Here is a 14,347-nt window from a genome sequence, read left to right on the forward strand (position 1 = left end):
TTTCTCCTTTACTTCCCTTTCCTTGCCTTCCCTCCCCTCCCCTCTGCTCTCTTCCCCTCCTCTCTTTTCCTTTCCTCACTCTCCTTTCTTGTCTACTTCCCTCACCCATGTCTCTGTCTCGTTTCTCTCTCCCTGGCCCCTACCTTAGGGTTTTTCCACTTCAGTGCCGTTGACTTTTGGGGCCAGACTATTCTTTGCTCTGGGGAGCCTTGTGCCTTGTGGGATACTTGACTGCATCTCTGGCCTGTGCCTGCCAGATACCAGCAGAATCAACTCCTCAGCCATGGCCACTAAAAATACCCCAAGACTGACAGTTACCCGCTGTTAGGCAGAATCACCCCAATTGGGACCCTCTGCTCCAACTAATCATCAGTATGTCAGTGTGCTCTGGGGTGTGCCAGTCCCTCTCCCTCCACCTCATTTGCATGGCTGGGGATGGAGGCCAGGGCCTTGTGCATGCTGGCAGGTGCTCTACCCCTGAGCTACACCCCCAGCCTTAATGCATTTCTTGAAATCTGCTATGTGACTGGTAGAGGCTTTCAGATTTGCAGAAGTAGGGGCTGGGGATTCAGCTCAGCGGCAAAGCGCCTGACTGGCAAGCGCAAGGTCGTGAGTTCGGTTCCCGGTACAGGAGAAAAACCAAAAAAAAAAAAATAAATAAATAAAAAATAAAAAAGATTTGCAGAAGTATTATTTCTGTGGAAACAACTGGTCAGTGTTCACCCACTTCTGTGGCTAAGTCCTTGGAGATAGAGCGCTCTTTTTTTTTCTTCTGTCATCTATATATTTTGCTGTGCTGGAATCAAATGCAAGGCCTCATGCATGGCAGGGATGTCTTTTTTCTCTTCTGCTTTGTTTGGGTTTTTGAGACAGAGTCTCCCTATGTAGCCCAGGCTGGCCTTGAGCTGGAAGTGATCCTCTTGCTTCAGCTTCCCAAGTGCTGGGATTATAGGAACATTTCAAATTCATTCATGTAATCTCTCCATACTTATTGGGCACCTGCTGTGTCAGGACAAGTTGTTGGAAGCAGTGAATTCTTACAGGATCTGAGGCTGGTTCAGTGTTGTATAGGAGATGCCCGCCGTGTCCCACGGAGCCTGCCTTTCTGGTACATGTTGACAGTGTCTGGCAGTAAACACCACAGACTTGCACCTGGGGGTTTTCTTTTATGGGGGCAGAAATAACCCTCAGCAAGTGAGGTGAGAGGAGTTGTTGGGTAAATACTGCGGCCTCCTTGTCTCTCTTGAGGGACACGTCTGGGGTGCTATTTGCAGAGTCCATCTGAGGATGCTCTCTGCATTGGGTTCCTGGTGCCCACTGAAGAAGCGTGCTCACCCTTGCTTTCCTACTGCTGGTTTCTAAAGTTATCTCTCAAGTCAACCCCTTGTATTTGAATCTGGCTTCAGGAAAGCCCATCTTAGCTGTGTGTCTGAGGAAAATTCAAACTCTTCTGTGGCTCAAGCCAATCTGGGGATCCTTCCTCCTGAGGGCTACAGAGATGGGGAGAAAGTCATTCTTCCACCTGCACTGTCCACCGTATCATGTGACTCTGGCTTTACATAAATACCATCAGAAGAGTGCCCCAGCTAGGTGTGGTGGTACACCCCTGCCATCCCAACCCTCAAGGAGGCTGAGGCAGGAGGATCATGAGTTGGAGCCCAACCTGAGCATCTTAGTGACTTAATAAGATCCTCTCTCTAAAAAGTAAGAAGAGGGCTGGGGATGTAGCTCAGTATGTTCAACCTCCATACTACAAAAGCAAAAAAACTAAAACAAAACTAAAACCAAGACAGAAAATGTTCTACAGGGGAAAGCACTCTAGGTGTCCCTGGGAACTCTGGGTAGGGAAGGGATATTAGGAGAGACCCTAGGAAGCCTGTGGTGGTGATTCGTAAAATAAGATCGTGGGACGCAAACTTTGATGTGCATGGGACCTCATCTCTTTGGGGACTTCAGGTACGATGTCCTTGTTGGAATGTCTGCAGTTTCCCCTCCACATCTGCCCTCCTCCTCCCTGCCCGACTGCCCACCAACGACCTCTATCTTCATTATAATCCCATCTGCATTTGAAATAGCAGTCCCTTGAGGTAGACAATTGCCTTGACAACGACAGAAAAGAACCACAGAAAGACAAAAAGAGGCAGAGGCAGGATTCCCAGAAAACATCGGTCTCCATTTCAAGAAAACACATACTTGCGTGTTCCTCTTCTTTATTAGCCTGTCTCTCCCCCTCATTCCTTTTACTCTATATCTATAATCTCCTGAGCCCCCTGCCCCGGGTTGAGAAGTTGATTTGTGAGTTTAATCTCTCTCTCTTTTTTTCAATACTGAGGACTGAATTCAGGGCCTTTGCACTGAGCCACCTCCCCAGCTCTCAAAAAACAAAAACAGAAACAAAAAGCAACTTTTTATCTTGAGGCAAATTTTCCCTAAATCATTTAATTAATCAGGCTAGACTCAAACTCAACAGCCTCCTGTCTCTGCCTCCTTCAGTACTGGGATTACAGGCATGTACCTCTACACCTGGTTTACCTTTTTTTTTTTTTTTAAATTTCCTTTGTGGTGCTGAGGATGGAACCCAGGACTTCAACCATGTTAGTCAAGTGCTCCGCCAGGGAGCGGTATGTGTGGCTCACTCCTAGTGATCTTCTATTTTCTATTTTGCACTTTCCAATAGTTTCTTCTTTCATTGCTGAGTAGTATTCTGTCATATGGATATACCACAGTTTTTTTCACCAGTGAAGGACATTTGAGTTGTTTCCAATGTTTCTCAATTATGCATGGAACTGCTATAAATTTTAGTGTACAGGTTTTTGCATGGATTTAAATTTTCATTTCATAAGAAAAATATCTAGGGGTGGAATTGTTGGATCATATGATGAAGATAATAGAAAGCTAAAAAAGGGCTGGGGAGATAGCTTAGTGAAAAGTCCATGGATTCAACCCCCAGTACAAAAAAAAAAAAAAAAAATCAGACACACAGCTACTTTAACTGTATATATATCTGTATTTTGTGGTGCATGAGAGGGAGTCCAGGGCCTTACATATACTAGGCAAGCACTCTACCACTGAGCCATATCCCTACCCATTTAAAAAATTTTAGTGTCAAGACATGGTTTCAATATTTTGCTTAGAAATTTCTTCAAAAAAAGAAAAAAAAAGAAAAAAGAATTTTTTTCCACCTAATATCTTAGTTTGTTGCTGTTAGGTTCTGCCTTCCATAAAACCATTAGTCACAGACACAGTTCAACCAAGTTTCTTGACAGTTTATAACAAGGATGGGATTTAGTTTCCAAGGATTTAGTTTAATATCTCCTTTCCATCTGAGAACTCATAGGGTTCATATTTCTATTAATATAACCATGACCATTTAAGTAATCTCCAAAAAATTCAAAATTTCCCTATATTTCTTCTTTTCTTTTGGGACCACATCAGAATAACATTTAATGTTCAATTCATGCAAATATAGGCTTTTCCTAACCTGTTTGTATGAATTCTTCCATTCTCTATTGATTACATAGTTCCAAAGCTATTTTCACATTATCAGGTATTTGTTAGAAAAACCCAACTCCTGGTGCCAATTTTCTGTCTTGGCTTTTTTTTTTTTTTTTGTAATAAATGAGATTGAACCCAAGCCCTTTATATTGAGCTATGTCCTCAACTCTTTTTATTTTTATTTTTGAAACAGGATCTTGCTAAGTTCCTAAGTTGGTTGGGCTGGGTTTAAACTTTAGATTCTCCTGCTCCAGCCTCCCAGAGTACTGGTATTAAAGGTGTGTGTCATCATCCCCAGCTTGCTCAGCTTTTTTTCCTTTTTGGTGCTCTTACAATAGAATGCTATATTTGGGGTAATTTACAAAGAGCGGGGATTTATTTTTCATGGTTCTGAAGGCTGGGAAGCCCAAAGAGGAAGGGCTATCTCTGGTGTGGGGCTATTTTTTATTTTGAGATAAGGTCTAGATAAATTTCCCACACTGATTTAAGATTTTTGATCCTCCTGCCTCAGCCTGTTAAGGAGGTTGGATTACAGGTGCACAGCACTGTGCCTGGCTTGCGGGGTCCTTGCTGTTTTATCATTCCATGCGAGAGGTGGAAGGGCAAGAAGCCCTGGAGCCATGAAGGGGACAGAGAGCAGTCCCAATATTATTAACCCACTTCTGCCATACTAGCATGAATCCATGCAAAGGTCAGGGCCCTCATGAGGTAATCATGTCTTAAAGGTCTCACCTGTCAATACTTGTGCTGGACACTAAGGTTTTTTTACAAGAAATTTGAGAGGTGAGTGTTTTGCTGGGCATGGCAGTACATGCCTAGAATCACAGCACTCACCAGGGAAGATCAGGCAGGAGGAAAACCCTTTGAGGCCAGCCTGAGTTACTGAGTTTAAGCCCAGCACGAACCACATAGAGAAACCCTGTCTCAAAAAACAAAACAACAAACACCAAAAACTCCAAAAAGAAAAAAAAATTTCAGAAACACAAGGCACAGCAGTTCAAAAGTGGCTTTTGTTTTCCAGGTGGGGAAACTCAGTCTCAAGAGGGGCAGGGGTTACTGAATAATGCATAGAGATTCCTTATTGAAAAGTCATGTGGCCACAAGTCAGCATCCTCCTGAGAGCCACCCTCACCTCCCTGTGGCACAGGGTGTAGACCACAGAGTTCAGCCGTGGAGTCACCACCATGTAGAACAGCGCCATCAGGTGGTCTTTCTGGGGTTGGGCCCAGGAGTTCAGATGCAAGTAGACGAAGGCAGCACACCCAAATGAAGTGTTCACAGGGAGGTGTGTCGCACAGGTGGAGAAGGCTTTGTGGCAGCTGGTGGCCGAGGGCATCCTCACGATGGGAGCCACAGTGAAGGCGTAGGACAGCAGGATGAAGAGGAAAGAGACCAGCACCACAAGGACACTCAGGAAGAAGATGCCCAGGGCTTTGTGAGCACTCTGGGTGCAGCTGAGCCTCAGCACCGGGGCGATGTCACAGAAGAAGTGCTCCACGCGGTCCCCACGGCAGAAGGGTGAGGAGAAGATCATGCAGGTCTCAATCAAGGCCACTGAGAACCCGGAGCAGAAAACCAAGGCTCCCAGGCAGAGGCAGACAGTGAGTCTCATGATCACTGAGTATCTCAGGGGGTGACAGATAGCCACACACCCATCATAACACATCAGGGTAAGGAGGAAGCAGTGACTGCATCCCAAGCCCAGGAAAAAGAACATCTGAGCCCGACATGCGGGGATGGAGATGGCCTGGCTCTCCATCAGCAGGTGGGCCAGCATATTGGGGATGGTGACCAGCATATAGCAGGTCTCAGAGAGGGACAGCACTGCCAGGAAGCGGTACATGGGCGTGTGCAGGGTCCCATCCACATGGATGATGGTGATGATGGTGACGTTGCCACTGAGGGTGACCAGGTAGGTGAGGAGGAACAACGTGAAGAGGGTGGTCCTCAGGTGTGGGAGGTTGGAGAATCCCACCAGCACAAATTCTGTCACCAGCCACGTCCCATTTCCCCTCAGCTTCTCAGGAGCCTGAGAGGAGACACAGAAAAATGGAATAGGGCACATAGTGAGGGCCTGCTAGATATCAGTGATACAGAAGAATCCATCTCTCTCTTCCAAACAGGTCATAGTAGTCCAGAATACTAAGTCATTTCCTTTCCTAATATCACCCAGACAGTGTTTCTTCAATGGGTATGAAAATCATAGGAAAAAAAAAAAAAGAAAATCATAGGAAGAGGTAGTGCATACCTGTAATCCCAGCCCTCTGGGAGCCTGAGGCAGAAGGGTGGACTTTCCAGCTCAGCCTAGGAAAATTACCAACTCAACAGGACGCTGTCTTGAAAGAAAAAGGATAGGCAAGCCAGGCATACAGCACTCCAAATAGCCATGAGCAGAAAATAACTTTTTCATGGCACATCATAGTTGAAATCCCAGAAGTGCCAAAGTCAGATTCATAAAAGCTGTTAGAGAAAAGATAGAAATCACTTATAAAGGAAAGCTCATTAAAATTTCAGGAGGTTTTTCAACATTAATCTTAAAGAGCTTGGAGTGAAATGTTTCAAGCCCTAAAAGAAAACAACTTCCAATGCAGGTTGATATATCATGCAAAACTATCTTCCAAAATTGATAGAGAAAAAGGTCTTTCCTTAACAACAACAACAACAACAGCAACAAAAACAACAACAAGAACAACAGCTTCATGACCACCATACCAATGCTCAAATACATTCTCAAGGATATCTTAGAAACAATGAATCCAGCAATGCCAAAAGCTCAGATAGAATGCACAGACCAGGCAGGGTGAGCAGATAAACAAACCAGGTCAATAAGGGAATCAGTAACAGGAAAGCAACGGGATGACAGGAATAAGTCAATACCTTTCAGTAATAACTCTCAATGTGCATGATCTCAGTTCTCCAGCCAAAGACACAGACTGGCAGAATAGATCAAAAACAAAACCCAATGTTATGCTGCATACAAACACGTTTAATCCCAAAATAAACTTGTGCACTAAAAATCAAAGGATAGAAAACTCTATACCAGCCAATGGGAGCCCAAAAGCAAACAGAAGTAGCTATTCGATTTTCAGGTAGCGTGGACTTCCAACCAAAACTGATCAGAAAAGGCAAAGAAGGTCACTACGTATTGGTTAAGGGAACTGTTGGGGACCAGGGGATAGGAAATAATATTTTACTGTGCTGGAAACCAGGCTACACGACTGGTGACCTAACTTTAGGAACAGAGAAGTATGTGGAAGGCTGCCTGCTGCCTGCCTGTGCAGAGAAAGCTCATAACTACAGAGCTCCTAAGACAAGATAACATCGGCTTAAGATAATGTAAAGAATGCAGGCATCCAGGTACAGGGAAAAACCTGTTAACTTTTAGCTTTTCCCTATCTATGCAGCCCATTAACTTTTCCCTATCTGCTGCAGCCATTTTTCCATGAAAAGTACACCTCCACTTTTCCTGTGCTTCTCATTTGCTAATAAAAGTGGGTCAACTATGGATGTGCACAAGGGGTGCACATTCACCCAGCTCCCCTTGTACCTTGAATTTTTTTTTTTTTTTTTGGTCGTTTTGAGACAGGGCCTCGCTTTGTAGTTCAGGCTGGCCTTGAGTGCACTTTGTAGCCCAGGCTGATCTCAAACTCACAACCGTCCTCCTACCTCAGCCTCCCGAGTGCCGGGATTACAGGCGTGTGCCACCATGCCCAGCTTGTACCTTGAATATTGTCTTTGTCTTTTTTTCTTCCTCATCATTCCCCCCATGGATATTTGAGGGTCTGATCAGCCCCCAGCAGGAGCAATTCAACAGGAAGGAATGATAATTATAAATATATATGCATCAAATTCTGGCACATTTAATTTTATAAAACAAATACTACTGGACAGAAAGATCAGATCAACATCACTGCTGTTATAATGGTAGACTTCACCTGGACATGGTAGTGCACACATGTAATCCCAGCACTTGGGAGGCTGAGGCAGGAGGATTGCCATGAGTTTGAGGTCAGCCTGAACTGTATTGCAAGACGCTGTCTCAAAAAATAAAATAAAATAAAATAAAATAAATAAAATAATGGAATACCTCAATACCATACTATGAAAAATAGATCAACTGGACAAAAAAATCAAGAAAGAAGTGTCAGAGATGAACCATGTCTTCTATCAGCTAGTTTTAATACATATCTACATAATGTTCCAACCAATAACAACAGAATAACATTCTTCTCAGCAGCACATGGAACTTTCTCTAAAATGGACTACTACACCCATTGCTGTGGTTTATATCTAGGTGTCCCTCATGCATTCATAGAGCCTCATGAATTCATAGGTGGAGATTTTGGGAGATGAATGGATAATGGGAGTGTGATACTCACCAATGGATTACTCCACTGATGAGTGTATAGCTGAGTGTGATGTTGGGAGGAATCCTGGTAGGAAGTTTTGTGTCTGTAGGGGTGGCCTAGTTGTCGTTTTATCTCCTTTCCTCCTCCCTTTGATCTTACTCTGCTTCCTGCCTGCCATGCCATGAGCTGCTTCTCCTCTGCTATTCCTCTCTGCCATGCTACCTCCCCTGAAGTCAGCCAACTATGGGCTGAAACCTGTGAGCTGAAATAAACATCTCTTCCTTTAACTTGTGAGTGTCAAGTATTTTGTCCCAGCAACAAAGGAAGTAAGACACCCAGTAGGCTGAAGCAGGAGAATCACTGCAAGTTTGAGGCCAGCCTGGGCTACATAGTGAGTTTAAGGCTAGCCTGAACTACATAGCAAGAGCCTGTTTCAGAAAACCAAAACAAAAACCAAATCCAACCCAACCCACCCCAACCCAACCCAACCCAACCCAACCAAACCAAACCAAACCAAACAAAACCCCAATGAATCCATCAGGAAAGAAATTAAGAAAACAACATTATTCATAGTAGCTTAAAGAAAAATTAAATACTTAGGAGTTAACCTAACTAAAGGCGTGAAAGACCTCTACAACAAAAATGATAATTATTAAAAGGGAGATTAAAGAGGATGTGAGAAAATGGTTAGATAGCTCCTGTTCCAGAATAAGCAGAACAAATATTGCAAAAAATGGCCATATTTCCAAAACTCATATGCAGAACTTTATACAATACCCATGAAACAAATCTCATTTTTCTGAGATGGGATGAATCTTCATGGTATAGTGCTCACTTAGCATGTGTGAGGTGCTGGGCTCCATCATGTGGGGGGAGAGAAAAAGAAGAGGAAGAAAAAGGAGAAAGAGATAGAGAAGGAGGAGGAGGAGTAGGAAGAGGAGGAGAAGAAGGAGGAGGAGGAAGAGGAAGAAGAAAGCAAGCAAGCTACAAAGCAAAAAAACTAAAAATTGCATTTTGAGTCTGTCCCAGTATAAAGATGTATGTAATCTTTAACCAATCTTAAATGTCTTTTTTTAAAATCAAACTTTCAAAGACATTGAAAGAACTTCATAGGCCTCCTAAGACTACTGGGGCTGCTACACACTATATGTCATAGATAAATGTGGGTAACTGAAGAATAACTAAAGAGATTCAGTTAACTGAAGAATAACCATGAGATTCTGGAACACCTTGATGAGATGTCAGGAGAGATCCTGGATGGATGACAGTTTTGTCACATTCTACCTGATTAACCTGCTACCTCAATGGCTATATCTATAGGTGGGTGCATGTGTATGTGAGTATTCTGCACTCCGTTGGAACACAGACTTTGCCTTAAGGAAAGTGACTGTAAGACGATCTTTCCCGACTTATCAAGAGTTAATTGATAGTAAAGCATGGTTGTGCACCCTGGTAATCCCAGTTCTTTGAGAGGCTGAAGCAGGAGGATCACAAGTTACATATCAGCCTGGGCAACTTAATGCTGAGTGAGACCTTGCCTCAATATAAAAAGAAAAATTGTTAAAGGTTTGGAGAATGAGCTCACAGCAAAGGCCCCAGGTTCAATGCTCAGTACCATGATAAGAACAAAGAGTTCACTGACGAACTCAGAATGTCAGAGGTGTCTGCACTCTAATGATTTTGCAGCATTATTCATGAGAGGTAAGGCCTCAAAGCACACTCGGTCTCTATCACCAGACAAAGACAGAAAGAAATCCTGTCATTCACACCAGCGCGGCTAATCCTGGAGGACATCCTGCTAAGTGAAATAAGCCGGGCCCAGCTACCACATGAGCTCACACATGTGGAATGTACAGAAGTAGAACTCATAGAAAGCAAAACATTCATTACAAGGAGCAGGAAGGTTGGCATTTAGGGAGATGTCGGTCAAAGTTTACCAGATTTGACTTAGATGAGGTAAATGCATTTAAGAGATCTATTGCCAGGCATGGTGGTGCACACCTGTAACCCTAGCACATGGAGAGGCTGAGGCAGGAGGATCTCAAGTCCCAGGCCAGCCTGCCTCTAGAGCAAGCCCCTGTCTCAATAAAACAAAGAGACAAAGAGGGGCTGGGGATTTAGCTCAGCGGCAAAGCGCCTGCCTGGCAAGCGCAACGTCGTGAGTTCGGTTCCCGGTACCGGAGAAAAACCAAAAAAAAAAAAAAAAAAAAAAAAAAAAAAAAAAAACCAAAAAAAAAAAAGAGACAAAGACATCTATTGTATAACAAGGACACTGTAATTCATAGCAATGGACTGCAGGCTTGAAAGTACTGAGAGTAAATGTTGAGTTCCCACCACAAAATATACTTAGTGAAGCAATGCAAGTGCTAATTAGTTCAATTTAGCTGTGCCATAATGCCTACATACTTTAAAACCTCATATTGTTGACATGATAAATACATGCCATTTCTGGATGTCAATTAAAAGAACTGTGTAATTTAGAAAAAAGAATAGGTTTAGATAAACACAGCTCAACCTGAGTTCTGAAACGCCTTTGAAAAAAGGGCCGGGACCAAGACAGCCTGCCTTTTCTGCCCTCTAGTGGTCAGGCTTACAAATTATTGAGAGAAAAAAAACCCCACAGGCCAACCTATTAACAATTGCAGTGTTCAAAGAAACATCCACACACTAGGTGACAGAATAGTTAAAGTGAAAAATGAAGTTAACAAATAGTGAAATCAAATGTGGTCTGACTCCCTGCATTCAAAACATGCCTTGATACGGACCTGAAAGCCAGATTCAAACACAGAATTCCGGACTCTCAGAGTTCCACAGCCAGCAGGGAGGTAGTGTGGGGGGCGCGGTGAGCCCGCCCCGGGCCATGGCCTGTCTCCTCCTCTCCCGCCCCAGGCCCCACCCAGACAGCACTACAAGGGACCTCACGTGTCTGTGCACAAATGTCCCACGCATGTACGTGCAGGCCGCAGCCTCCGCCAGTGGCCACCGCTCGGCCACACGCAGAGCAGCACACACCGCGTCACAGTCCTACCCAGAGGAGGGGCCCACGAAAGGGTCTCAGGCTCTACTGCATGGGAGCCACCCGTGTAGGCAGCTGTGGGGTCCTGTGGACCCCTGTGTACTGGGGATGTAAGCTAAGATCAGCACATGCCCCGGCTGTGTGGATGCTTCACCCCCGGGGACAGGATGGGACAGGAGACAGTCAGGGTAGGGCACTCAGAAGCATCACTACCAGGCCAGAGGCCCAGCTTAACCAAGTTAACTGTGGTCCTCTAAGACCCCAGTGGACAATGAGCAAGTAGAAGATCCAATACCAAATGGGAAAAAGTTGTTCTTTAAAATATTTTTATTTTGAGACCAGCCTGGGCTACAAAGTGAGCTCAGTGTTAGCCTGAACTGCATAGTGAGACCCTGTCTCAAAAAGACAAAAAACCCCCAAAATTATGACAAACAGATGCAAGTTAAAACAAGATAGCTGGTTCCTTGGAATTAAAGAGAGAGTTACCATACAACCCAGCATTTCTACTCCTAGGTGTGGGCCCAAGAGAGTTGAAAAGCTCTTCACCAACAACTACAGAAATGTTTGTAGCAGCACCACTGACAAACACCAGAAATAGAAGCTAAATGTGCAACAGCTGATGAATGGATAAATAGCATGGGGTGTTTCACATCAGGATGTGCAAGGTGTGACTGAAACTAGTTAATGTTCACATCTCTGATAGTCGATTACAATAAAACACATATTTCCACTAATTCCCCACAAGACACTCCCCCTTGCTGTGAACACATTTACTGCATCATTCTTGCCAATTTCTGAAGCTATTCTCTGAGTCTTGTTTGTTTGTTAGTTTGTTTTGTTTTGTTTTTATTTTGAGACAAGGTCTTGGTCTGTAGTTCAGACTGACCTTGAACTCAGTATGTAGCTCAGACTGGCTTCAAACTTGAGGAGATCCTCCTGCCTCAGCCTCCCAAGTGCTGAGATTACAGGTGTGCATCACCACACCAGGCTCATGGAAATCCTTTTCTGTGTCTTTAGTTGCACTCTTGTGGCTGCCTCTACATACTGAATCCGCTTAAAATATTTAACTTGAATGATCTTTTTAACTTCAAGGAAGAACCAGGAGTCACACAGTGTCAGAGCCATGAATAAGGTGAGTGATGACCCACAGTCATGTTTTAATGAGCCCCGACGGCACTCGGCTGCAGCATCCACTGAATAGTTTTGTCACCCTTCACGAAGACACTCACAGAAGAGGACTTCCAGAACTTCTTCAGAAAGTGGCAAGAATGGTGGGGTAAGTATGCTCAGAGAGGAGGGTTCCTCACAACGCATCTTTTACTGTAATGGTGTTTGTTTCTTTCTTTCTTTAAACACACAGTGTGTTTTTCTCACTCATCCTTGTGTTATTCATCGTAAAGGAGAATAAAGTTCTGATGCACAGTGTGGCTCCAATGGGCCTCAGAGACAGGGTGCTCAGTGAGAGGAGCCAGACACGGCACCGTACACTGTAAGACTGCGTGCACACGAAATCTGCAAAGTGGGTACATCGACAGAGCCAGGAAGCAGGCCAGTGGTGCCAGAGGCTGGGGAAGGGGCGGGGAGTGACTGCTAATGAGGAACAGATTTCTCTGAGGGATGACAAAAACATTTTGCAACCCCAGAGAGGCGATAACTGCACAATGTGTGGGCGTCTTCAGTGACACTGAATTGTCCATTGATGTCATGCGGTCTTTACTTCAATTTTTCATTTTAATTTTATTTATTTATTTTTTACTTCAATGTTTTATTTTTATTTTTTTGGTAAGGGAATCGAACTCAGGACCTTGCATTTGCCAGGCAGAAGCTTATACTGCTGAGCTATATCCCTGGCCCTTCAATGTTTTAAATTCAGCGTTCTTTAGGTTGATCCAGTTGGCCCTGATCAAGACTGAGCTGCCGCCCCGCTGCCTTGCCCTCCCTGACTAGTGGCTGGGCGCCATTTCCTTCTGCACCGAGCACCCACTGCCTGCCTCTGTCACCCACAGCTAGAAGGAGGTCATCCTGGCCAGGCATGCTGGTCATCCCCACAGTCTGGGAGGCTGAGGCAGGTGGGTCACAAGTTCCTGCCCTGCCTGTGTAATTTAGCAGTTTAGCAATCCCTGCCTCAAAATAAAAAATAAAAATGAATTTTTTGTATCAAATTTTGTTTGTGCATTTTAGATATACATAATGTTTACATTCATTGTAGAGTGTTTGTACCTGTACATGATATAACTTGTTTTTTTCTCAGTACTCTACCTTCCCTTTAATCCCTTTTCCTCTTCTCATTTTTTTGGTTTTTCTCCGGTACCGGGAACTGAACTCACGACCTTGCGCTTGCCAGGCAGGCGCTTTTGCCGCTGAGCTAAATCCCCAGCCCCCCTCTTCTCATTTATAAAGGCTTTGTTTCCATGGTTTTCTTTTTTCTCATTTCGCTTCTTTCCTTTCCCCCTCCATTTTCTCTGTTCTCCTCCCCATTTGAACATTTTCTCCTTATTTCTCAATACCAACTGCACATTTTGTCCTCATTTACACTTCTGGTTTCTCTCACCAGAGAAACAGCGTTGTATTTATACATGTGCATCCATTCTCCGAGAAATGCCTTGAGCATATACCTCTTCATGGCAGGGTAATACTCCATTGTGTAAAAAGACCACATATTCCTTTTTTTCATCAATTTTGCATGCCTATATCTGGTAATCTGAACAACTACTTTGTAGATAATGATATGCAATGTAACAACCATTGTTTATTTCCTATCATCTTGTTTTGAAATTCTGTATCATTTTTATATTTTTAAAAATTCTCTTTAAAATAAAAAAATTAGAAAAATGGCTTTAGTGCCAAAAAACCCCACATATTCTTTATTTACCCGCCAGGTGATGGGCACTTGGGTTGTTTTCAAGATTTGGCTATTATAAACTACTGTGCTGCTATAAACACAGTTGTGCATATATCGCTGTGATATGAAGCTTTCCATTTTTTTGGGAGGATACACAGGAGGGGAATGGCTGGGTCAGAAAGAACCTCTAGTCCTAGTTTTTTGATGAATCTCCACACTGATTTCTACAGTGGTTGTACCAGATCACATTCCCACCAACAATGGAGAGGGGTTCCTTTTTCCCACATCCCTGCCAGCATTTGTTATTGGTTGATTTTTTGATGATTGCCATTCTCTCTGGGGTGAGATGGAATCTTAGTGTTGTTTTAATTTGCATCTCTTGAATGGTCAGTGATGTTGAACATTGTTTTCATATTTTTTTTACTGTCTGTACTTCATCTGAGTAGTGTGTATTCATCTCAGATGCCCATTTTTGGATTGGGTGTTTAAATTTGGGGGGGCCGAATTTTTTTTTTCAATCTTTATATGTTCTCAGTAGTAATCCTTTGTCTGAGGAAAAGCTGGCAAACATTTTTTCCCACACTGTGGGTTATCTCTTCACTCTTGGTGATTTCTCTTGCTGTGCAAAAGCTTTTTTTTTTTTTT

The 14,347-nt window shown here is 43.6% G+C and overlaps 1 protein-coding gene across 1 annotated transcript; it reads right to left on the reverse strand.

Moving 5' to 3' along the window:
- Positions 1-4,573: 4,573 nt before the first annotated feature.
- On the reverse strand, positions 4,574-13,501 carry LOC102019614 (olfactory receptor 10T2-like). The gene is made up of 3 exons (XM_005406177.2): positions 13,412-13,501; positions 10,767-10,868; positions 4,574-5,524 (listed from the first exon to the last, which is right to left on the reverse strand). Exons 1-3 carry the CDS (start codon positions 13,499-13,501, stop codon positions 4,574-4,576), a joined length of 1,143 nt encoding a protein of 380 aa, XP_005406234.2.
- Positions 13,502-14,347: the final 846 nt, after the last annotated feature.

Source organism: Chinchilla lanigera, unplaced genomic scaffold (assembly GCF_000276665.1).
Source record: "Chinchilla lanigera isolate Chin_1 unplaced genomic scaffold, ChiLan1.0 scaffold00094, whole genome shotgun sequence".
Classification (NCBI taxonomy): domain Eukaryota; kingdom Metazoa; phylum Chordata; class Mammalia; order Rodentia; family Chinchillidae; genus Chinchilla; species Chinchilla lanigera.

Bases quoted from the DNA above. Each gene is read 5' to 3' on its own strand.
- LOC102019614 (XM_005406177.2), bottom strand. From the start codon at position 13,501: ATGGAGTATTACCCTGCCATGAAGAGGTATATGCTCAAGGCATTTCTC. The intron at 10,869-13,411 runs GTGAGAGAAACC...TCCTCTGGGTAG, and splicing joins AATACAACGCTGTTTCTCTG to GACTGTGACGCGGTGTGTGC. The intron at 5,525-10,766 runs GTGAGGTCCCTT...GTCTCCTCTCAG, and splicing joins GGACATTTGTGCACAGACAC to GCTCCTGAGAAGCTGAGGGG.